Source organism: Mirounga angustirostris, unplaced genomic scaffold (assembly GCF_029215605.1).
Source record: "Mirounga angustirostris isolate CCGP_5_RB_7025 unplaced genomic scaffold, mMirAng1.0.hap1 SCAF_4, whole genome shotgun sequence".
NCBI classification, from domain to species: domain Eukaryota; kingdom Metazoa; phylum Chordata; class Mammalia; order Carnivora; family Phocidae; genus Mirounga; species Mirounga angustirostris.
The window spans coordinates 111,214,718-111,241,538 of record NW_026991712.1 but is presented as its reverse complement, the minus strand read 5'-3'; the positions used below and the strand labels follow the sequence as shown (position 1 = coordinate 111,241,538).

Sequence of the window (26,821 nt, the reverse complement as noted above, 5' to 3'; positions counted from 1 at the left end):
CATTTTTTGACTTATTCATTTTTTAGGTGTTGAATTTGAGAAGTTCTTTATAGATCTTGGATACCAGCCCTTTATCTATAGTATCATTTGCAAGTATCTTCTCCCATTCTGTGGGTTGCCTCTTTGTTTTATTGACTGTTTCCTTTATGGATTCCAAAATTCTCAACAAAATCCTAGCTAATAGGATCCAACAATACATTAAAAGGATCATCCACCACAACCAAGCGGGATTTATCCCCAGGATGCAAGGGTGGTTCAACATTCGCAAATCAATCAATGTGATAGAACACATTAATAAGAGAAGGAGAAGAACCATATGGTCCTCTCAACTGATGCAGTTTCCTGATTAAAACTCTTCAGAGTATAGGGATAGAGGGAACATTCCTCAAGTTCATAAAATCCATCTATGAAAAACCCACAGTGAATATCATCCTCAATGGGGAAAAGCTGAGAGCCTTTCCCTTAAGATCATTTCACTCATTTACCCAAATCAGAAACATAGGACTCAGCCTAGACTTGTCCTCAATCATCCCCACCCCCTCTCCTAAGCGATATCTTGGTTGTAGTACATATGTCTTCCATTCACTAAAGTATAAAGTTGAAATGCAGCCATCTTTATCATTGATACACACAGTGAAGTTGTACCCAAAAAAGTGGAAAGTAGTATTGGGAAATTCAGAGCATTTTCATTGTTGAAAATGCATTTTTTTTTTCCTTAAAAGAGAAACTGCTCGCTTTGACAGCACATACACCAGAACTGGAATGATACAGAGAAGATTAGTATGGCCCCTCTGCAAGGATGACATTGAAATTCATGAATTATACCATATTTTTAAGAAATTATACCAATTCTCTGCAATCTCTTTCAGAGGACAGAAGTAGAAGGAATACTTCCTAACTCATTCTATGATACCAGAATTACCCTTATACTAAAACCAAAGACATTACAAGAAAACTACAGAACAACATCTCTCATGAAGAGAGATGCAGAAGTCCTCAATAAAATATTAGCAAATCAAATCTAACAATGTTTAAAAATGACAATACACCATAATCAAGTGGGATTTATCCCATGCATGCAAGGCTCTCTAACATTTGAAAACCAAATGATGTAATGTATCATATTAACAGGCTAAAGAAGAAATATCACATGATCATGTGGATAGATGGAGAAAAAGCATTTGACAAAATCCAACACCCGTTCATGATAAAAGCTCTTGGTAAAGTAGGGATAAGAACTTCCTCAATTTGATAAAAAATATCTACAGAAAACCTACAGCTAGCATACTTAATGGTGAGAAACTAGAAGTCTTCCCATTAAGATCAGGAACAAGGCAGGGATGTCCCCTTTCACTACTCCATTTCAACACTGTACTAGAAGTCTTAGCCAATGTAATAAGATAAGGAAATAAAAGGTGTACTGATTAAGAGGGAAGAAATAAAAAACTGTTTTTGCAGATGGCATGATCATCTAGGTAGAATATCTGAAAGAACTGACCAAAAAATTCCTAGAATAAGTGATCATAGCAAGGTTACAGAATATAAGGTTAATACACAAAAGTCAATCACTTTCCTACTGAACAACTGACATTTCAAATTAAAAACACATTACCATTTATATCAGCACCCTAAACAATGAAATACTTAGGTATAAATCTAACAAAATATGTATAGACCTGTCTATATGAAGAAAACTATAAAACTCTGATGAACAAAATCAAAGAACAAAATAAATGGAGAGATATTCCATCTTCATGGATAGGAAAACTTGATATTGTCAAGATGTCAGTTCTTCCCAATTTGGTCTACAGATTCAAGGAAATCCCAGTCAAAATCCCAGCAAATTATTTTATGGATATCAACAAATAGATTTTAAAGTTTAAATAGAGAGGCAAAAGATACAGAATAGCCAACACAACCCTGAAGAAGAACAAAGTTGGAGGACTAACACTACCTAACTTCAAGAGTTACTATAAAACTACAGTAATCAAGACAGTGTGATATTGGTGAAAGAATAGACACATAGATTAAAAGAACAGAACAGAGAGCCAGAAATACAGCCACATAAATAGGGTCAATTGATATCTGACAAAAGAGCAAAAGGAACACAATGGAGCAAAGATAGTTTTTTCAACAACTGGATATCCACATGCAAAAAAATGAATCTTGATACAGATCTTACACTCTTCATAAAAACTAACTCAAAATGTATTATACATCTAAATTTAAAATGCAAAACTATGAAATTCCTAGAAGATAACATAGGAGAAAATCCAGGTGACCTTGGGTTTGTTCGTGACTTTTTAGAGATAACAACAAAGGTATGATCCATGAAAGAAATAACTGATAAGCTGGACTTCAATAAAATAAAAAAATTTCTGTTCTTCAAAAGACATTGTCAAGAGAATGAAAAGAGAAGCCAGAGACTGGGAAAAAATATTTACAAAAAACATATCTGGTAAAGGACTGGTATCCAAAATATACAAAAAACTTTGAAAACTCAACAATAAGAAAATGAACAAACCAATTAAGAAATGGACTAGGGGTGCCTGTGTGGTGCAGTCGGTTAAGCATCCGACTCTTGGTTTCAGCTCATGTCATGATCTCAGGGTCCTGGGATCAAGCCCTGCATTAGGCTCCACGCTCAGTGGAGTCTGTTTGAGATTCTCTCTCCCTCTTCCTCTGCCCCTCCTGCTAGTGCTGTCCCCCCACCAAATAAATAAATAAATAAATCTTTTTTTTTTTTAAAGAAGAAATGGACCAAAGATCTTAACAGACACTTCATCAAAGAAGACAGATAGATGGCAAATAAGGATATGAAAAGATGTTCCACATCATATGTCATTAGGGAAATGCAAATAAAACAACCCATAAGAATGGTACATACTAAGTATAAATATGCAGAGCACAGATGTTTAAGGCAGTGAAACCATCCTGCATGACATTAAAATGCTAGATACATGTCATTATACACTTGTCAAAACCTACAGAACGTACAACGCCAAGAGTGAAAGATAATGTAAACTATGGACTGTAGGTGATAATGATTTATCAGTGTAGGTTCATCAGTTGTAACAAATGTACCATTCTGGTGGGGGACACTGATAATGAGAGAGGCTATGCCTGAGTGGGGGCAGGGGGTACATGGGAAATTTCTGTGCCTCCTGATGAATTTTGCTATAAACCTGAAACTACTCTAAAAAATGAAATCTATTTAAAAACATGAGAGAAAGAAACAAGCTAGTATCCTGGTATTTCTATTAGCTATCTATTAGCTAAGGTAGCCATTAGCTACTCATTTGTAGATTATGGATTTAGAAATACTACAAGGATGAGTTAGTTCTTTTTGCTATTCTAAGTTCTACAAAGAAAAGGAAGTTCTTGCTGACTGGAAGGGAAAAAAATATCAGAATATCATTCCATAGTTAGTGAAAAGTTGTACAAATTTGGAAGATAGGATTCAAATTCCAACAGGGCCTAGCAGAAATAAAAACAAGCAAAATTCTTCACTATATAAACAAAGAAATTGAATAAAGTCAGAAGAATTGTTTTGACCATATATTTAGATTACTGTGTGCTGATCTGGCCACACTATGATCAGAAAACCAACTCAGAAAAGAATGAGGGATGGTGCAGGCATCTAAATTAGCCTAGTAACTTACAGATCCCCATTACTTCCATATAAAACAGGATTAAGATTCTCTATCATCCCCTATCATTGAAATTCAAAAACTAAATTTGATTATTGTTTCAGTCGTCACTTTTAATGAATAAAAGTGATAAAAATAAAAAATAATGAAAACATTTAACCCAACTTAATTTCATTATTGTTTCATCATATGAACTTTCACGTAAATGTGATTTGGATCTTTTGGTGAATGTCATGGTAACCCCAAATCTCTAGTTTAGGGAAATAATACCATCAAACTCAATCAGAAGTGGAGTTGGAACTAAACTTTTATGAACTATTTTATAGTCATTTTCTCCTATTAGAGTAAGCTACCAGGTTATTGTAGGAGAGCTCAGTAAGAATTTGCTGCTCATTAAATAATAATTAGTTCTCCATATTTGTTACTAAGACATGCAAATGCCAGATTTGGTGGTCCCCGAGGGTGTATTAGCAGAGTTAGGGAAAGTTCTGAGGGACCTCTAGTCAGGCAATATTCTGTAAGTTAGTCACATACTATATCATCATATACCGGGTTCCCCTCTTGAGAACATCTATGCTCCAGGGCCAACTGGGCCTGTTCCAAGCAGCCCTTCTTTGGTGGAATTTCCTACTACATCACTTTAGAATCAAGAACCAGAGACTCTTGGGGCACCTGGGTGGCTCGGTCGGTTAAGCGTCTGCCTTCACCTCAGGTCATGATCCCAGGGTCCTGCTCAGCAGAGAGCCTACTTCTCCCTCTCCCGCTCCCCCTGCTTGTGCTCGCTTTCTTTCTCTCTCTCCGTCAAATAAATAAATAAAATCTTAAAAAAAAAAAAGAATCAAAGACTCTTAAAGTTGGAAGGAAAGTTAAAGATCAAAAATGATATTACAGGAAAAAGTATCATCTGGTAAGATATTGTTCAACCCTTGCTTGTGTCTGTATTGTTGATTAAACAACAAAACAAAATTAAGCAAACAATACAGAAGAATCTTTCCCGTTCATTACAAGTATTAGGGTTGCTAAATGTAAATATAGAATTGTCTCATTTTTCCAGTGTAGGATAAATAGAGGCCATATTTGAACTTGACCCAAACTCTTGTTTACTCACAATTTATCCTAACCCTTCATTTCTTCTGATGAAAGTAATTGTCCTGTGCTTTATAATAAAAACACAGCAACCAACCTGGATGTTTACAGTGTTTTGCCAACAAATAAGGCAAACAATCCCGCCAAATCTGAACTGGCTATGCAGACAAAAGAAATCAAATAATGACTTCAGAGTTCCAAAACTAATTTATTACTCTAATGAGGGCTAGACTCCAACTTGGATACTTAACTTTTTTCAGGTCCCTAGTGAGATAAATGTTTTACCGTATATTTTTAGCTGGGAGTTGTTTTATTTTAATAGCATTGCTTTTAAATAACTTTTCCTTAAAAAGACAACAACAAAAAAAAAACCCACCAAAAATACCCTCCAGCACCTCTAACTTTATGATTCTCTAATTGAATTATGTGATTCGATTAGAAAGCAATGGTTTACTTTACCCAACTTTTATCATTTTGTGTTTAGAATCATTCTCAGAAATCCAAATTAGCTGATTACTGAACAAGTTCTAATTACCCCCCAGAGACTGTGGGAGCCTGGACTTTTTGGATTGTTCACTGTTTGGCTGGGAAACAGGCTTCCTCTTGTAGTGCCTGATCTGCTATTGATTTAAAAACTGACCTAAAGGGCTATTTGTTCTGGGTTCTTTGAAGTATATTCGATACTCCTGCCTTGTGGAATCATTCTGACAGACATCCTGAACCTCATGCCATATTCTTTACTATGTAGTCTGTGCAGCTGGGAATAATGGGATAATGGCTCATTAACCTGCTCTCACCTCCAAAAGAGGGCCAAGGATTTAAAATACCTCCAAATAATCACACTGGTGTTTCTGGCTTGAACCGTGAGGCAAGTCAGTTCCGTTTCCAGTCCACATGATCCCTCCTTCCTAGCCTTGGACTTGGGGCCATGCCTGTCTCCTAGATTCTTTTTTTTTTTTCTTTTTAGATTTATTTATTTATGGGGCGCCTGGGTGGCTCAGTTGGTTAAGCGTCTGCCTTTGGCTCAGGTCATGGTCCCAGGGTCCTGGGATCAAGCCCCGCATCGGGCTCCGTGCTCAGCAGAGAGCCTGCTCCTCCCTCTCCCACTCCCCCTGCTTGTGTTCCCTCTCTCGCTGTGTCTCTCTCTGTCAAATAAATAAATAAAATCTTAAAAAAAAAAAAGAATTGTTTAAAAAAAAGATTTATTATTTATTTGAGAGAGAGAGAAAACGTGCACGCACGCAGGGGGAGGGGCAGAGGGAGAGGAAGAGGGGGAAGCAGACTCCCCACTGAGTATGGAACCCAAAATGGGGCTCAATCCCATGACCCATGAGATCATGACCTGAGCCGAATCCAAGAGTTGGACGCTTAACCAACTTAGTCACCCACGTGCCCCATCTCCTAGATTCTATACTCCTCTGAACATAAATGCCATCCATGTTTCATAGTCATCTCCACCATCCACAGTGCCCAGCTCACCGCAGTTATTCAATGAAACATAGTAACAAATTTGTGAATAATTTAATTACAAATAATTATAACCATTTGTAAATAATAATAACTTTAAAAAATAGTAACAAATTCAGAAATAAATAACTTCAAAGGATAGGCATTCAGATTATGATCAGTAAAATCCTGCTCTGATATCTAGGTCTTGTGATCTAAGGAAATGGCAAAAGAAAGCAATTTGACATAGATGGTTGCAGATCCTCTTAAAAAATAAAAAATGATTCAGTGAATAACATTTTCCTTAAGAATCAAGTGGGCGTTTTGGCAGAATGGCAATGAAGGAAGACCTGAGTTCCTAAGGCTTGGTTATGTTTCCTAATCCTTTTCAATCTGAAGGGAACTGAGTGGTTTTGAACTTGCCATGGCACTTTTAGAGGAGGGGAGGTCCAAGGTCCTGTGCTCTCTGATAAGTAAGAGGACATGGCATACCTGGCTAGTAGGGAGGGAGTCCCACTAATAAAGATGAGCCAGGAAGCAGTTCAAGGGGCCCCTGAATTCCATTCACCTTCAGTGGGATCAAGAGGGACAAGAGGGTGGTAGTTAAGGAGGAGATATTTAGCTGACCAAGGAGGAAGACAGTGCAGTGTTCCAGTGGGAGCTGGGATCAGGAGCTGCTAATTTCTGTCATGGTGTGTTCCAGTTCCCTACAAGCCAGTTATTAATCAAAGACCTCGCTAAGCACCTGACACATTGCTAAACTCCGTGGTGGGTCATGATAAAGCCAGAAGACTGTTTTTGGACCTTAAATTGCTCACAATCTAATCTGGGGAAGGAGAAAAGTAATGGAGCTACGATGACTAGAGAACAATTAAATGCTAACTTAGAAGTTGAAGAGGAGTGGGGCGCCTGGGTGGCTCAGTCGTTAAGCGTCTGCCTTCAGCTCAGGTCATGATCCCAGGGTCCTGGGATCAAGCCCTGCACTGGGCTCCCTGCTCTGCGGGAAGCCTGCTTCTCCCTCTCCCTCTGCCCCTGCTTGTGTTCTCTCTCTCACTGTGTCTCTCTCTGTCAAATAAATAAATAAAATCTTAAAAAAAAAAAAAAAAAAAAAGAAGTTGAAGAGGAGTTCACAGAAGGGAAAGATCTGGATGGAATGATAGTGCAAAGCAAAGCTCAGAAGAAGCTTCTAGAAAATGAAGAAATCAGTTATGTAACTGAGAATCGGGCCCATGCCAATGAGCTCCTATTTGAGAGGGGCAGATTTAGGATGCCCTTGAATGGTGGCCGAGCAGAAGAAAGCTGAGATTCACTGGTAAATCCTGACAGACTGCTTTTGGAAGGGCTGGAGAGTGTGATGAAAATACAACAAGAGAGCCAAAAAAGAAAGAACAGAGAAGCAAATAATCCTTGGTTGTTTTCATGCCTGAAGGGGCTCACTGTGGCATGAAAATCAACATGAAAACAGTTAGGCATACCACATCATCCAAGCTGGGCAATGTGCAGACATTCCTTGGCTTAAATTTAAAAATATTAACTCTTTGTTAGCCTCTCAATTTTTGGAAGAGAATATTTAACCTAGTGACAAAGGGGGCGGAGGAAGACCTATGAACCTACCACGGAAGCCCCTTCTGCACATCCTAGTTTTGTTCACATAGACCATGAAGTAGGCATTATGGTCCCTCTTCTACAGATGAAGAAAAGGAAGTTTATGGAGATTAAACAACTTACTTAAGCTTGCCCAAATATCAGAATGGCAGACCTAGATTCTGAACCCCAGTATGTGTGTTGTCCAAGCCCATTTCCTCTGTTCCCTGTAAAGAGTATATACTTGGTTACCCTTAGAGGGAAGAGAAATCTATTTCATTTGTAGTGTGGCCTAGAGCTGAGCCTGGAGCTGGGAGTGAGAAGAACTGGTTTTTCTTGTTCATGCTTTGCTATTAATCCCAAGACTCTGGACAAGGCATTCCCCCTCTTGACTCTATTATTTAAGCTTTTAAAAGAGAGTGGGGGGGGGGAGGGGGTGCCTTGGTGGCTCAGCTGGTTGAGCGGCAGCTGACTCTTGATTTTGGCTCAGGTCATGATCTCTGGGTCAGGGGATCAAGCCGTGCATCGGGCTCCGCATCGGGCTCCGTGCTTGAGTGTGGAGCCTTCTCTCTCTCTCCCTCTTCCTCTGCTCCACCCCCCTGCCCCCATTCTCACTCTCTCTAAAAAAAGTTTAAAAATTAAAAATAAGTAAAGCATGTGAGATTAAATTATTGCTAAGGTATTATCTGTATATGTTTATGGTTCAAAGTGTACAAGTGGATTCTCCACCAGGGGATGACTTACTGTGACTGAGGAAGGGAAATATGAGGATCCACATCGATCTTTGTATCTAGAGATCCACAAAGATAATAAGTAATCTAGTAAGTATTAACTATTCTTCCACACCAGCAGTGGCGGCTCCAGGACTTTAAATAGGAAGGGCTCAGGGATAGCAGGTTTGCCCTGTTACTGTGCACAATAAGCCTACTGTCTTCGCTTAGATGGCCTGCATCTAGTCCTCCATGATGGGTATGAGATCGACAAGTCACCCCTTCCCACTGCTACCACCCACAAAGGTCCTCAGGAAAAAGTGTGAAGGCTGGACACAAACGTGGTCCACTGATGGAATCCACCTAAGTGAAACAGTGGTAAGAGACCAGAGAGAGCACGTATCCTGGATGGGGAAGTCACGACTGAGCTCTGGCTAATATCCTCCCCTCCAATATTTCAAAAAGAGCCAGACATGGGTTTTTTTGTGCAATCTGAAATACACTGATTAACTACATGGTCCAAATACTGACCAACTAACTATATGAATAAGAAAAAACATGTTTGTATCCACATGTGGCCCAAGGAACATCAGTCTGCTTCAGAATTAGCTGATAGAAAAGTCAGGAGGCCTGAGGAGTGCTTGTCTTAGAAATAAAAAAAGGGCTCACTGAAGTAGACAAAGAAAAGGCACTCAGAAAGACCTTATCCAATTCATATTTGAATGAAGTCCATCAGTAATCCATAAGCTCTTACATATCTAACTCCCATAATGCTTATAATTAAAAAAAAAAAATTTTTTTTAAGTAACATATACCCCCAACGTGGGCCTCGAACTCACAACCCTGAGACTGAGAATCACATGCTCTACTGCCTGAGCCAGCCAGGCGCCCCCCATAATGCTTATATTTTTTGTCAACACCTATCTGCTTCCTATAGCCAACAGCAAGAAAGCCCTTACAACAAAGGTGAGTGTGCCAGGTTCAGGGACAGAAAAAAATGGAGAGAATTGTCAAAAATTAAAACTGAGTTCTATTTCTCAATAGACCCGAGGGAAAAGAATAGTTTCTGCAATAGAAGCTGATCAAGGTAGCTGCCCAAGACTGGAGGTTAAGAGGCCAAACCCTAGGGTCTCCGTAAAGAAAGCAAGGTAGGGGAGATGTCAAGGGGAAGATGATCCCAATGGGAGGCTGGGGGTGTGAATGAGTGAGAAGAAGAAAGAAAGAATGGTCAAGGTATGAAAAGAGACAGAAGAGAGAAAGCTATTGGGTAGGACAGGATGGGAGGTGTGTAACCGAGCTTTCGGATGCATGTATATAAGTGATAAGTGTTCCTTAAATAAACCATGAGGAACCCCAGACAGACTCTAAGAGCTAAGTCACCATCCTAATTTTAAGAACATGTTTTGGGCTTCCACTCTATCTATGACCCTATGAGGTGCAGGAGGTGCAAGGAACGTTAAGTCATCCTGGTAGGAGGCGAATAGGAGTTAGTGGTTTTGAATGGTAGGGAAATCACCTTCCTGGCGGAGAGAGTGGCCTGTTTAAAAGCAAGTAGACCTGACACATCTGTGCTCCTTCTACTGTTCTTCATATCATTCCCATCTGATAGGAGGAGAAGCTAAGCTCAGAGAGGCTGACTGATTAGCTTCAAGTCACACACCTAATTATTGACAAAGCTGAGAGTAAAACCCAAATCTCCTGATTCCCAATATGGCATTTTTTCTCCCATACCACAACTAAGGTATGACAAATGAATGCAGACCAGAGAAAACAGTAATATGGAAATTTAAAGAAAAAATGTAAAACAAATAGTCAGGGGGAGTTCTTGATGAAACCTGTAAAAAAAAATAGGGAACTCTTGCGTGAGCTGAAGATTGGCAGTTGGCCACATAGAGGCCCTGCCCAGCTCCCAAAGACAGGAGAGAACTCTATACCTCCACCGACTCCTAGTGCCCATCCCACCCCAATTCTGTCTTCCTTTGGCAGGGAGAAGTGAGGAATTTTTTCTTCCCATGTGACTTCACAGCGGTGAATCATGGCTCCTTAAAAAGCTCAAACAGGACAGTTGGCTTAGGAATAATAAAACAGCACCAGATCCAGTCTCCTGAGCACTGGGCGCTGCCTCCACTAACAAGACTATCTATAAAATCCTGTATTGTGTAAGCAAATCTTTTGATAAACAGCATCTGGAGCTCTGAAGATGTGGACACAATTGATCTGAGCATGTGACACCTGTCCTTACAGAAAAGCAATTATTTGGCCCATAAGAGCAAACTTGTTTTCACAAACTGTCAGCAGTAAATATTTTTTAAAAATTGCTTTGTCAAAGATTTGTATAAATGGCTTAAGTGTGAAATCAGGAAGACCAAGAACGCAAAATGGTATTCTGCTAACAAATGGAATTTGCTGCCCTTTGCAATTCTACAGCTGATCCCACTGCAGATTTCATTTTTTATGACAGAATATGGAAATTTTGACATCATAAACATATGAAACTTATAAATCAAGTATTCACATTTCTTAAAAAGGAATGATCAGTCACAACATGTTCTTTCTGTAATTCAAAGGTCTTATCAGCAGGGAACTTCTTGCTATTTTTAAGAGTGTGCAATATCAGTGCAAGCTCTCTAACCTGTTTGGAATCCAACCCTTTCCACTCCTCTAAACAATAATGCTAAAATATCTTTTTCTGTAAGCCACGTTTGAAATCTGTAAGGTGTTTACTCATTCCCCCAGTAAACTTAGGATAATCATAGTTTCCTCAACCCTGTTTGGAAGGTCCTTTTGAAGAATAATTTTATAATTATTTGCCACCGTGCCTTAGAGAAAATCAGAGTTTGTTCTTATGACCCTGTGAAAAAGGCTCCATGGAAGGCGGGAAGCACGTGGCTTACATCTCCTATTAAATGCTCTCCTGGTGTAAGTAGGATCTTAAATCTCATGCTGCATGTAGAGAAGTAATAGGTTTTCTACAGCTGATTTAACTTCATACACGTCTAACACCAGAAAAAGAACTCCAGGGGTGCCTGGGTGGCTGAGTTGGTTGGCATCCGACTCTTGATTTTGGCTCTGGTCATGATCTCAGGGTCGTGAGATGGGGCCCAAAGTTGGGCTCCGCACTCAGCAGGAGTCTGCTTGAGATTCTCTCTCTCCCTCTCCCTCTGCCCCCCCCCCCCCCCCGTGCTCGCTCTCTCTCAAATAAATAAATCTTTAAAAAAAAGAAGAAAAAGAAATCCATGACCAGGTGGTTTCACTGTATTCATGCTACAAAAAATAAGGATTATACCAGGAGGCCAGGAGAAAAAGAAATCACCAAAAAGCAACTGCCAAAGAGGAAATGCTAGCCTAAATAGGTACAGTTTTACCCACTGACTTGTGGGGAGGGAAACGAGAAATCCAAAAGACAGACTATGAAGAAGATGGCATTTAGTCTCCAGAGGCTGTTACAAAACACTGACTAGATATGTATACATGTCTCTCTCTCTCTCTCTCTCTTATAAAGAAAAAAGCCCTAAGTGGTTTCAACACACTCAGGCATTAAAGTAAAGCAAGTAAGTGTTCGTGAAAATGTTTTGGAACCTAACATAGGTGGTGGTTGTACAACACTGTGAATGTACTCAATGCCACTGACTTGTACACTTTAAAATGGTTAATTTTGGGGCGCCTGGGTGGCTCAGTTGGTTGGGCGACTGCCTTCGGCTCAGGTCATGATCCTGGAGTCCCGGGATCGAGTCCCACGTCGGGCTCCCTGCTCAGCGGGGAGTCTACTTCTCCCTCTGACCCTCCCCCCTCTCATGCTCTCTATCTCATTCTGTCTCTCAAATAAATAAATAAAATCTTTAAAAAAATAAAATAAAAATAAAATGGTTAATTTTATGTTGTGTGAATTTCATCTCAATAAAAAAAATAAAGCAACAGTATTCTGCTTAAGATGAAAGAGAAACCTGCCATTTCCTTTCGCTTTCTTTGACAAAGGCAACATTTAACACTTCAGAAACACACTACCAAAAAATCCTTAGAAGAATTCCAGGAATTAATTCAGTGGGTGCAAAAGTTAACCAAGGAGGAGCTCTGCAATGCCTTTTTCTTTTTCCATTTTATTTTTTCCATCCCACTTAAGTAAGCTCTAAGAAGTCATCACTAAGTTTTAATAGTTTCTCTGCCTCCTCCCTTCCTATATCCCTCCTCCACAACTTCTCTTTACTAGGTGCTGGGATTGCCAAGATGAGTAACACACCTTACCTTTGCTCAAGGAGTTCACGGTCTGCATTTATTTCCAAAAACTCTCCAAGCTGCTTCCATACCAGCTCTGGTTCTAGCCATCTCCAAATCTGTAATGAGTGCACTTGACCTGAGCATTCACATCCCATACTCAGTTATTTGTGTTCTCTGTGTTCCCTTCTTTTCCTTTTACCCTCAGACCAAAGGGAGATTTTTAAAATGCTAACCCAAAATGGCACTTTATTGAGTCTCAGATGCTATAAAAAGAGAGCTATCCAGATTCATTTGAAACTTTAACATAGGCCCTTGAGAGGCTGTGAAACTGGGACTGGCTCTAGGAATCACATATTTAATTGAAGATCATTTCAAAGATTTGCTTTCTCTTTATCCCACCCCTCTGTGCTCACTTAGCCGCCAGCGCCTACCACCGCCCTTTCCCACAAGGCCAGGGCTCTCCACGTGCACGGCCTCTGACCACATATGCGTCCTTTCTTTGGAAACAGCTTTGTTTTCATCGCGCTTCCCTTTCTCATCCCCTCACAACTGAATTCCTTTTCCTTCAACGTTCATTTTTGTTTTCACCGTAGTCACATTGTTATCCTTAGGAAAACATGCTAGCCTTCACTGTGAAAGGAAGAGGCCCCACCAGGCCCAGAGCTCCCATGTGCCTGTGATGGGCTGGAACAGGGACAACTCAGACAGTGACGCAGGCAAAGTGAGACGAGAGAGACGACCGGTAGGCAAAGCCACGCTGGCTTCTGCAGAGAGGAAAAACGGAATGTTTGCCAAGTGGAAAAAGGATCAATTTAGAAAGGAAAGAAAAATTATTTTCAAGCTCTGGAGAGTCCTCCAAAGTGGAGAAAAATAAAAACAACTCAAAGCAATCTCTGATTATATACAGCCTAACTCTGACCCAGATTTTGTTCTGAGGTCACTCAAAATGTGAAACAGAAGTCATAACGTTTAAATTAAATACCTCATTTGTGGATGGAAGCGGCTATGGGTTGTCACCCGGCCAATGTGTCAGTGGTACAGCTGGTAATTTCCCCATGCAGCTGGGAAAAGCAGCCTGTCAGTCATAAGAAACTAGATATGTGGGAGGATTTTCACATGGCATCACTTCTCACAGTGGACTCTGGCCATCATCAGACTTGCTAAATGCACGTATGATATACAGTTGGTTCTTCTCTATCTTTATGAATGTTGCTAAGTTTACAATGCATGTACTGAGGAGAAATACAAGCTGGGTAAAAGGAACACTGGCATTATTTTAATGTGTTACAGGGGACTGGTTAACAGAGGTACAGGAACTGGACAAATTTAAACAAATGTCTCCCAAGTATGATTTCATTAATCCTGGAAAACATGAAGCAGTAGACAATTGTAGTCTAATCATTTCTTATTTGACTTGGCTGGAAAAATCTTATTCTCATTTAACTCCATTTATAGATAGGCATCTTGGGTCAGCTGACTTTCCTTTGTCCAGTTAGATTTCCTTTGAACATGTTATAAAGGTTTTTGATTACCAAAAAATATCATACCAGAGGAAGATCATTATATGAAGAGAATCAAACTAACAGCAATTCAGGGGAAAAAGAAAGTTTCTGTAAGAATTCTGGCATATCAACAAGAAGGTAGTTGACTCTTCCTAATGTTTCAAACACACGTCAATCAACAGGCTAATAAAAATTTTATATACTATGCAAACAGTGATAATCTCAGTACTATCCAGTTTGTGGCTCACCACAGAAAATATCTAATGAAAAAAAATCACAGTATCCCACTTATGGACAATAACCCACTCTCTATGTCATCAATTTGCTACTGAACTTAAGACATTTCACAGCTCAAACTGGGTTTGGAACATGTGAAAAAAATGACTAAGTAAAATAATGGCCTTCTTTCATACAAAGCATGAGGGTACATGTAATAAATACATCTAAATTTGTCATGGTGAATTAAACCAGCTTCAGCTTCAGGCAAAGAGCAGAGTATTAGGCTGAAATGGTCCATTTCTTTCCAATTTGTTATACATGTAGAATCTGAAATTTATTTTTTACTTGATTAAAAATTAAATTAGGTTTCATTTTTGTAGGCAGAGCTCTTTCCTTGAGTATTTCATTTAACAACAGCCAGGTTGGCATAAAGCCAGTAATCAAACACTGCGGACTCGGGAAACCCTTCTGGTTTTTCAGACTCTCAATAAAGCCTGAGAAGAGTACCAGTTTAGGGAGTGGGCGTCTTTGTTTTTGTGATGACTCACATCACCCAGTATTCATTCATTTATTTTTAAGTCATTCCACAAATATGTGGAAGGTACTTTTCTAGGAAGAGACCATGGGAAACACAACAATACACAGCCCTTGCCCTCGAGAACTGTACAGATCTTTTCCCCCAACATAAGCAGTCCTCTTACTGTAGCTTAATGATTAGCAATCTCTCAAATTCAACTTCCTCTTCTTCTCCTTGAAACAAACTGATTTCTCTTCAGGAGTATATTTCCAAGAAAGCATGAGGTCAGTCTACTCACTCAAAGACTGATTCAAAGACTCCTACCTTTAGGAGTAACTAAAGACACAATAGTGAAGAAATCTTTGGGTTTCAAGATGCAAACAGTGAACTACAAGGAGTTCATATTACTGAGAGATCAACAGGTCTATTACACTAAGGGAAAAAGGGCATAAATCAGATTATGAAGGGCCAGGATCAATGGGACTATTTAGCCATGGTTTTAGAAGGGCCAACAAAGTGTTCCATGCCTCCCATGGCTATCAGTAGACATATTAAATAGAAAATCAGCAAAGATATAGAAGAACTCAATCACATCGTCCACCAACAGCATGTAACAGACAGTTCCAGAACACTCCACACAATAACAGCAGAATACACATTCTCTTCAAGTGCCCATGGAATGCTCACCGAGATAGACTGTATCCTGGATCATAAAACAAACCTCGACATATTTAAAAACAGAGCATGTTTCTTGGCCACAATGGGATCAAACTAGAAATCAATAACAGAAGGATAATAGGAAAAAAAAAATCTCCCAATACTTAGAAATTAAGCAAAGCACTCCAAATCCATGGGTCAAAGAAGAAGTCTCAAAGGACATAAAAAAATACTTGGAACCAAATAAAATGAAAATGCAACATATCCACATTTGTAGGATGAACCTAAAACACTGCTGAAAGAAAAATTAGTAGCACTATACGCTTATATTAGAAAAGAGGAAAGGTCTTATATCAATAATCTAAGCCCCTACCTTAAGAAACCAAAAGAAGAACAAAATGAACCCAAAGCAACCAGAAGAAAGGAAATAATAAAGAGCAGAGAAAATAAATGAAACAGAGCTGATTCTTTACTTTTTTAAAAGATTTTATTTATTTATTTGAGAGAGAGTGAGCAAGAGAGAGCATGAGTGGGCAGAGGGAGAGGGTAAGGGAGAAGCAGGCTCCCACTGAGCAGGGAGCCAGATGTGGGGCTCCATCCCAGGACCCAGGATGATAAGGGATCATGCTTAACCAGTTGAGCCACCCAGGCGCCCCAGAGCTGATTCTTTAAAAAGATCAACAAAACTGATTAATCTTTAGCAAGAATGACAAATGTAAAAAGAGAAAGAGAGAAGACAGACTTTGCCAATATCAAGAAAGAAACAGAGGATATAACTACAGATCCTAAAGCTGTTAAAAAAAAAAAAAAAAAGGATAATAAGGGAATACCACCAACAACTCTATGTACATAATAATTTAGATGAAATGGAACAATTCCTTGAAAATCAAACTACCAAAATTCATCCAATATGAGACAGATAATCTGAGTAATCTTATGACTATTAAAGAAATGTAATCCACAACTAAAAAGCTTCTGAAAAAGAAATCTTCAGGGTCAGGTGGCTTAACTGGGAAATTTTACCAAACATTAAAGGAAAATTAACATCAAGTCTAAATAATCTTCCAGAAAACAAAGAGGGTGAAACACTTCTCAATCATTTTATAAGGCTAATATTATCTCAAGACCAAAATGGGACAAAGAGAGTCCCAAACAGAAAGCTAAAGACCAATACCCCTTATGACTATCATTATAAAAATTCTCAACAAATTACTGGCAAGTCAAATCCAGTTACATGTAAAAAGAATTATACATCATGATCAGGTCAGATTTATTCCAAGAATGCAAGTGTGTTTCAATATTTGAAAATCAATCAGTGTAATGCACAATATTAACAGGCTAAAGAAAAATCACATGACATCATGTATTAACTGACAAAATTCATTCTGTCATTAACGACATTAATTTTTTCATTTGCGGCAAATTAGGAAGAGAGGTTGTGAAGGTTAATGCTACATGTCAAGTTGGGCAATGGGGGGGCTCAGGCATTTGGTCAAACATCATTCTGGGTATGTCTGTGAAGGTATTTTGGGGTGAAATTTATATTTGAATGGGTAGACTGAGTAAAGCGCACTGCTCTCCCTACTAATGTGGATGGTCCTCATCCAATCAATTGAAGACCTGAATAGAACAAAAGGCTGAGTAAAATCTTGTACCATTAGTTCTCGTTCAGTTTTTCTGGAGAACCCTAATACAGAAGGGAAGCTTTCTCAACTTGACAAAGAACATCTATAAAAAACCCACAGTTAACATCATCCTTAGTAGTAAAAGAGTGAATGCATTTCTCCTAAAACCTGGATCAAGACAAAGATGCCTGTTCTCACCACTTCTTATTCAATATATTACTAGAAATCCTAGCCAGTGCAATAAGGCAAGAAAAGGCTGGAAGGGAAAAACTTTCCCTATTTGCAGAATATGTGATTGTCTAGAAAGTCCCAGGAAATCTATTTTAAAAATTCCTAGGATTTAATAAGTGAGTTCAGCAAGATCACAGGATATGAGATAAAAAACAAAGATCAGTTGTATTTCTATAGGTAAGCAACAAACATGTAGAAACCAAAATTAAAAACATAATACCATTTATAATTTACAATAATTCCAAAAAACTTAAATACCAAGTTATCAATTTAAAAAAAAATTGTACATGGTCTATATACTGAAAATTACATGAAAGAAATAAAAGAAGACCTAAATTAAATGGAGAGACATACCATGGCTATGGACTGGAAGACTCAATATAGTAGAGATGTCAATTTCTCCAAAATTAATTTATACAAATAATGTAATTCCTGTCAAAATCCCAGCAAAATTTTGTTGTACATATAGACAAGCTTATTTCAAGATTTATATAGAAAGGCAAAGGAACTAGAATAGCTAAAACGATTTTAAAAAAGAAGAATAAAGTGGGAGAAATCATTTGACTTGAAGTTAAGACTTATTACATATAGCTCTATCATTCATAACAGTGTGGTACTGGCAGAGGGACAGACACAGAGATCAATGGAACAGAGAACAGATAAACATAAACACACCAAACTGATTTTTTAAAAAAAATCCCAACTGATTTTTGACAAAGAGGCAAAAGCAATTCCATGGAGAAAGGAATTTTTTTTTTTAAACAGATTATGCTGGACATCTATTGGAAAATGAGCCTTCATCTAAACCTTATATTTAATACGAAATTTGATTCAAAATGATCTATGGATTCAAAAGTAAAACATAAAACTATAAAACTTTTGGAAAAAAAGATGAGGAAATCTTTGGAATCTAGGGCTAGGTAGAATCTAGAACTCTTCACCTGAGTTCTTAGATGTGACAACCAAAATAAAAAACTGATAAATGAGACTTCATCAAAATAAAAACTTCTGCTCTGTGAAAGTCCCTGTTAGGAAGATGAAAAGAGAAGCTATGACCTGGAAGAAAATATTTGTAAACCACAATATTGCACAAAAGCCTTATATCTAGAATAGAGACAAGAACTCTCAAAACTCAAAAGTAAAACAAGCAATTCAGTTAGAAAATGGACAAAAAGACATGAACAGACCTCTCAGTTAAGAGGGGATATTAATGACAAGCACATGAAAAGATATTCAACATCATGCTAGCAACTAGGAAAATACAAATTAAAACCACAATGGCATATCACTACACACTTATGAAATAGTGATATCAAAACCTAGAAAGAATGCAGAGAAACTGGATCTCTCATACACTGCTAGTAAGATGTAAAATGGCAATAGCCACTATGGAAAACAGTTTGGCAATTTCTTACAAAATTTTACTTGAACCTTCTATCAGACCCAGCAATCTCGTTTGTGAGCATTTGCCTACAGAAATGAAAACTTAATACCCACACAAAAACCTGTACATAAATGTTCATAAGAGCTTTATTTATAGCAGCAGAAAACTGAAAACAATTCAAATGTCCTTCAGTGCATGAATGGCTAAGCAAACTGTGGTACATCTGTACAATGGAATTCTATTCAGCAATAGAAAGGAATTACCAATACATGCAAAAAAAAATGCATAAATCTCAAGACCATTACATTTAGCAAAAAAGGTCTATCTCAAAAGGTTTCACACCATTTGATTCTATTTATAGAACATTTTTGAAATGACAAACTGTATAGATGGAAAACAGATCAGTGGCTGCCAGGAAACAGGGATGGGGGGAAGCACCGGGGAGTTCTTTTGCAGTGACAGAGCAGTTTTGAATCTTGATTTTGGTGGTGATTACACAAATAAATACACGAATAAAGTAGCAGAGAACTACACACCTACAACCACACATGAATGTATATAAAAACAGTGAAAACTGAGTAAGGTCTGTAGTCTGGTTAAAAGTACCGTACTAATACACATTTTCTGGCTTTGACACTGTACTACAGTTATATATGATGTGTCACCGTTAGGGGAAGCTGGGTGAAGAGTACATGACCTCTACGCATTATTTCTGCAACTTCTTGGGATCTGTAATTATTTCAAAATGTTAAAAAAGCTAAAAAGTGTTCAAGTGTTTTTTAAAAAGAATCTCAAGTAGCAGAACAAGCTGTAGCTGCAGAGATGGAAGAACAATTTCTGATCTAAATAGTTTTTTTCCAGGAGAATTACTATTTCATGTCTACCTGTTGTTTCTTTATTTTTCTTGAAGCTAACTAAATAAAAGCTTCTCAAGGACATAGGCTATATTGCATTAATCCCCTTCAGTGCCTACTGCAATACAGATGGTAAAAAAAGACTAGTTAAGTTCTGAATTGAGCAAGTTAGCTAATTCTGGCAGATTCCAATACATTTCTAAAGAGAACCAGAGTTAAGCTACACTGACTAGCTCTGTGACCTTGGTTACTTAGACCTCTCTGGACTTTGGGCTTCTCATCTATGGAATGAATATAGAGAGTACTATGTCAGAAGACTGTAAGGAAAAATAAATGAGTTAATACATGTAAAGTACTTAGGAGAGAGCCAGACATATTGGAATAGCTCAATAATTTTTTTTTTTCCAAAGTGGGGCTTGAACTCATGACTCTAAGATCAAGACCTGAGCTGAGATCAAGAGTCAGACACTTAACTAAGCCACCCAGACGCCCCTCAATAAATGTTGTTTTTCTAAAAGATTTTTAAAAATATGAGTTTTAGGTGGATCCACTCTCATGAATCAACGTTATAATCAATAAAATGGTTAAGTGGTTATTTCCTTTAACTATTGGGATTTCAACAAAAAAAGTCTGTTTGTGGGGATTATAAAGAAAAAAGTCCAATATGCCATCTTAACAGTACCTATGACATTTAGCTTTGTAAAAATGACTACTTATTACTTGCCCTGAGTTCTTAAGTTCCAGGTCCTATTAATTTCTAATAACAATAAAATATTAGATGGAAAATGCCAATTAATAAAGGTGTAGTCTAAAGATTTCAACTTTACGTACATTATGTAATTCTCTTACTCAGCTGACTTATTAATCATTCACTCTTCTTAAAATGACCTTTTTCTATTCTCTCTTACCCACCTTTGCTTAAATGTCATCTCTACTCCGAAGCCTTACCCCACACCCCAGAGAGGATTTATCACACTATAACCATCCAGCTATAGGCAAGACTGCTGTCTCTGTGCATACTTTTATACCCCTCATACACAGTATAAATCCTAGCACAGAGTAGATCCTCAACAAATATTTGGGAATGAACCAACCACGGACATCCTCTTCTGATACTCCTATGGCAATTTTCACTTGCTATCATTAAGGAACTTGGCATACTGAATTACAATTACTTTCCCATTTGTCTCCTCCACTAGAGTATAAGCTCTCTGAGGGCAAGGCCCATGTCTCAGTTACGTTTGCACCCTGAGTAACTAGCACAGTGACTGGAACGTTTACCCAGGAGATGTGCTGAGAGGCTACCATGGGCCAGGCACCGTTTCCTAACAGTGAACAAGGCAGGCACGGTTTCTTATGGAATGACAATAAGTACATAAAAAAGAGAACTTTTACTGGGATTAATACTATGAAGTAAACAAAGCGGGACAATGTGACAGAGGGATAAGGACGTTAGCTGGAGAAGCGCTAGTAGTCAGGCCTTTGTAAGGAGGTAACATTTGAGCTCAAAGAACAAAAAGGATCTGGTTATGTTTAGATCAGGAGTAAAGAGTAAAGAGCAAGTACAAAGGCTCTGAGATATTAATCAACTGGGTTTTGTTTGTTTGTTTGTTTGTTTTGTTTTGTTTTAAGGCAGCAGGTGTGGCTGGCATAGAGTAAACTAAGGGAAAAGAGGAGAAGAGGTCAAAGAAGCAGGTCAGGGCTGGAATATGCAGGCTACACTAAGTTTGGACTCTATTTTAACAGCATAGAAAACCACTGGAGGACTTTAAGTGTAAAGTAACAGAATCTAAATTACATTAGAAAATTTACATTGATTGTTAAGTGGTAAAGAAATTGCAGGTGCTCTTGAACTTCCTTCCACACGCAGACAGGTTAGGAGACCATGCCATGGGGGGCTGGACGGCACAGTGGCAGTGAAGATGGACAGAAATAAACAGACAGGTGATAAATTTCAAAGGCATGGCTGGTAGGATGTGCTATTGAACACAGGAAGTAGGGTGTGGGAAAGAGGAATCAAAGAAGTCTCCTGGGGATTTCACTTGAGCAAATTTGCTAAAATGGGGAAAGAGTAGGAAATATCGACTATTTTGGACTAAGAAAGTTTTAGATGCCTATTACATATCCAACCAGAAAAATAGCACACAGCAGGCACTTGCTGTATTCTTTTAAAAACTACCACTTTGAGGACAGACTCATCTATAAATCAAACATAATACAGCATTCCAAATTTGACTAACTCGATTTGCTGCTTCCAAGGTAACAGAGAAAAACAGAAAATGATAAGTGAATGAAATGACCAGAGATCTCAGTTCATTTGATGAAATGTCATTTTTGCTACTATTGATGCTCCTTGACCCATATTTTTAATACAAAGGTGCCGCATTTTATGTCAGAAATTTTAGACAAATGCTGTCAACTCAATTCAAGTATTTGCTCCACTTCTCTAGGCTTTATAAACACTGGGGTGATTAGTGTCAAGAGTGGTAAGCAGTGACTCACCAAATCACTTTTATAAAGATAGTGAAATGCCATACGTAAGCCAAAGGTGCTGCTTTTGGCAATGATACGTATTTTAATCCATTTCATCTTTTCTAAAATTAAAATTTATTAAAATTAATAAAATTTATTAAAATTTATTGAGATATGATTTACATACCGTAAAACTTATCCTCTTTAGTGTACAGGTCTGAGTTTTGACAAACACATACAGTCAACTAACCACCATCACTATGATCAAGATCTAGGACAGTTTTTCACCCAAAAAAACTTCCTTTAAGTCCTTTTGTAGTCAGTCCCTCTCCCATCCCCAGATGCTGGCAACTACTGACCTGTTTGTGGTTCCATTATCTTTTCAAACTCAACAACAGTCTTATGAACTTATGATGTCTATTCACAGATGCCTGGCAAAACCCTATTTCCGAAAAAATATGATGTGTGAAATATTAGAACCACCAAAAAGTATTTGATGAGATTGTAAAAGAAGAAACCATCCTTTCTAATTATTGACAGAGATTAGACTGAGGTCTCCAAAAGAGTTTATAAACTTTTCTCTAAGATAAGCTTTTCACTTAATAATTGAATGATGGATGAAACAAGCATGAATTTTAATATACACTCAATAAATATATACTTTTAATGAATTTTAATATACACTCTGTAACAGGAAGGTGGTAAATATAAACTTGTTTTTATTTTCCAAGTCAATCTCATTTGTAGAATTCTGTAATTATACTTCTTTAATGGTATTATTTCCCTATTTTTATTATCCATTTTGTTTTAAAAATATCTTGACAAATATACATGCCATTTAATTTTGAAATATATGCTATTATTATTCAATTACATCAGTGTTAAATCTGCTGTGAAAGCAGGTACTTGAGTTGCTGGGATTTCTTTTCATTTTATACTACTATTTAGGGGGAGTGATATTTCATGTAATTTATTTTAAAAAGTAATGTATCAACTGATTTTTAATTGGTCTGAATAAATGAACACAGCATCCACGGTATGAGCCAGAAATGGTGGCATACAGTTCAGTGGTTAAGGCCTTGGGCTTTGGAATCAGTAAGGCCTGGCTTCCAGTCCTAGCTCCGTTATTTTTTGGTTGTGCGAACTTTGGGCAAAACCTCCTGCCTCAGGGCCTCAGTTTCCTCATCCACTAAATGTGAATAACAGCATTACCTCTCTCATACGGCAGGAATGCGAGCTCTCAGGACCGCATCTGGCATATGTAAGTCCTCAATAAACAGTACCTATTATATACCAGATGGAATTTCCATTTGAAAAACATTAAAATGTTCTATTATTCAGCACTCATTCTGGAACAATAAGGAAAGTGCCTGTGTTTATATTTTATGGTGGCAGAGTGAGGTATGGAGACAGCTGAATGGCGCAGATGACTCAGGTGCACACGCTTTCAAGCAGAGCAGGAAGGCACCTGGCCGTTCGGATAACTCTAGTGATTTAGGGTATGATGCTGCCATCCCTTCTAAGAGTGGATTTTTCTTTCACTTTTCTTTCTTTTTTTTTGTAACAAGTAAAGAAGGAATAGTGCTTTGTGATGGAAGTCATAAGAAAGCCAAGGATGACTACAGGAGTGATCTACATACATGTTGTAGTAAAAAAGGCCTCTTAACCATTAACTTTTCTCTGTAAAGAGAAGGGGACTTCATTAAGTGCAAATTCATTTTGTGAGGCCAACTGTATCAGAACAGCTTATCGGATAATGCTCAGGTTTGAAATAATTTTTTTAACTAACTCAGTTCAAAATGGAAATAAGTATTTCACATCCCTTACCCGTTTTCACTCTTATTCCTTTAGATACATCATAATAGTTTTTTTCTTCCACTTTTTACGAGCAAATTTATAGCACTCATAAAATTTTAGACTAAGCCAGAAGGAAACTGAGAGGATATCTAGTACAATCCTTTTTTTAAGGTAAAGGATGAGACCCAGAAGGGAACTGACTAAAACGAAATAAAAGCCAAAGTGGGCCTGGGACCAAGTGTCTTAATGCCCTACCGGTTACTCTTTTCACAATGAGGGTATCAAATACTTCGGCTAGGCAGTCACCAGAGCTCCCCTATCTGTGACAGACATCATCCACCAGTCACTCCGTCCTTCTGAGCCTTAACCCTTCAGAGTCCTAAACCACACACAAGCTAGCTGTTGCCAGTGACGGTGGCCATGCTTCTAGTGATGCAGTAAATGTAAATCCCAAATTTCCTACTTAGAATGTCAAGACCTTTTTTCTCCTTTCCATTCTGTCTTTTGAATTTTAGAAATAAATAAACTTTTCTGGGGTGCCTGGGTGGCTCAGTCGTTAAGCGTCCGCCTTTGGCTCAGGTCATGATCCCAGGGTCCTGGGATCGAGCCCTGCATCGGGCTCCCTGCTTGGCGGGAAGCCTGCTTCTCCCTCTCCCACTCCCCCTGCTTGTGGTCCTGCTCTCACTATCTGTCAAATAAATAAAATCTTTGAAAAAAATTTCAAAAAATAAACTTTTCTGGGCAACAATGATCTTTTAGGGAAATAACTAAATCTACACACTAAAAATATGGTGGGAGATTGTGAAATAAATTCATTTTGTCAAAAATTTAAAGATAAATATAAGCAAAATTTATCTGTGGTGACAGAAATCAGAAAGTGGCTGCTCAGGGCCAGGGGTTGACTAAGAAGAAGCAGGAGAAAACTTTCTGGGGTGACATAATTGTTCTGTATCTTGAGAGATATGGTCAAACTATACACTTAAGATCTGCTCATCTCTTGGGCGCCTGGCTGGCTCAGCTGGGAGAGCATGTGACTCTTTATCTCAGGGTTGTGAGTTCGAGCCCCACATTGGGTATAGAGATTACTTAAATAAAATTTAGGAAAAAAAGATCTGTGCATCTCACCGTTTGTAAATTGAATCATTTAAAAACAATCTAACTTACTCATGTAGTATCATTTAGATACTACATTCATATAAAATTCTCATCCAAAGAAGAGACTTGGACTGTAATCCAGCTTACGAAGGGCATGACCAAACTCATAGAGACCTTTCAAAATCAAGCTAAACACACTCTGTTCAGCTACTTATAAGAACAACATCCACTGTGCCAGAACTTGTGTATGTGGAGAGCAAGTAAAGAGTTTCCTTCCAGGCTATACCAATTAATGGATTCTTTCTTAAAATAGGAATGAAAGTAGTATTTAAGAACCGTGTACACTACCATGATAACGTATCTATTGTTCTCCACTGTCTACTAAAATGCATTTAGAATTTAATGACAGAACTTCATCCTAAAGACCTTAGAGAACTTAAGATGATAAGGAAAGTAGGGTTGAATACAGTGTCATAATTAAGTTTTTATATTTCTATTTTCTGTATTACTTTCCTATAAAAACTTGGGGTGTGTATAACATTCATCCCACTGCATACCATATCTGGTAAGAGTCTCAACAAAAACAAGAAGTACTGAAAAGGAATAAAAAATTGGCTCTCTTTTGGTTGATAAGCACATGATGTTGGCTCAGGAACCACAGGTGAATAGGAAGACAAACTGGTTAAAGATAGTGTACTGTTGGGGCTTTATCACCACAAAGAGAAGGGGGAGAAGAGGGCGAATTTAGAGTTCAAGCTACAGATAGGAAGGGAAGATGAATATTTCACCTACTTCAGCAAAGTGTACTTACATGATAAATTTTAGCATACGTTAGTGAAAGGTCTAGTCTAAAATCTGGCACGCTGAGACACGGTAGCTGGTGAAGAAAACATTATGGTCCTATTAGTAATAAGGGATCTGCGGGAGTGTGACTTGTCCTCCCCTTAATGATGGTTATACGTACCAAATCTGGTTTTACTCTGTGAGTCAAGGGAAAGGAGACCCACATGGAGTACAGGGTGGTGAGCACCGTGGAGAGCCAGGACTGCTGAACCTCCCGGCTTCTGGGAATGCGGTGAATGTAGTATTCGGGAAGCTAGAAGGAAACAGTAAAAATCCAAATCAACTAGGCCACTGATACCCAAGGTAAACATAGTAACAGTTAAAACTGTTGAAGTTTGGGGAAGTAACCAAACATAGTAATATTTCTGTAGCAAAACATGAATATTCACACTAAGTAGGATAAATAAAGACTATAAGACTCAAGCCATTTCAGTCAAACTCTCACTCTTTGCAGATGATATGATACTGTATGTGGAAAACCCAAAAGACTCCATCCCAAAACTGCTAGAGCTCATACAGGAATTCAGTAAAGTGGCAGGACATAAAATCAATGCACAGAAATCAGTGGCATTCCTATACACCAACAACAAGACAGAAGAAAGAGAAATTAAGGAGTCGATCCCATTTACAATTGAACCCAAAACCGTAAGATATCTTATGGTTAATAACCAGAGGCAAAGAATCTGTACTCAGAGAACTATAAAATACTCATGAAAGAAATTGAGGAAGACACAAAGAAATGGAAAAACGTTCCATGCTCATGGATCGAAGAAAACATATTGTGAAGATGTCAATGCTACCTAGAGCAATCTACACATTTAATGCAATCCCTATCAAAATACCATCCACTTTTTTCAAAGAAATGGAACAAATAATCCTAAAATTTGTATGGAACCAGAAAAGACCCCACATAGCCAGAGGAATATTGAAAAAG

General features: G+C 38.1%; 1 protein-coding gene and 1 non-coding gene across 5 annotated transcripts in view; one reads left to right on the top strand and one right to left on the bottom strand.

Annotated features, from left to right (window-relative positions):
* The window catches only part of ALG14 (ALG14 UDP-N-acetylglucosaminyltransferase subunit), a 105,688-nt gene that overhangs the window by 41,140 nt on the left and 37,727 nt on the right, over positions 1-26,821 (bottom strand). For 2 of the 4 annotated variants that reach the window (XM_064588780.1, XM_064588778.1), the window contains exon 3: positions 26,009-26,140. In XM_064588780.1, the coding sequence (XP_064444850.1) occupies positions 26,009-26,140 (132 nt within the window). Of the gene's footprint in view, positions 1-12,718; positions 12,808-25,855; positions 25,922-26,008; positions 26,141-26,821 lie in introns of all 4 variants that reach the window. The other 2 variants (XM_064588777.1, XM_064588779.1) reach the window with 2 other exon arrangements.
* Positions 728-834, top strand: LOC123860632 (U6 spliceosomal RNA). Its single transcript, XR_006794759.1, has one exon. It is a non-coding gene; the product is annotated as a U6 spliceosomal RNA (small nuclear RNA).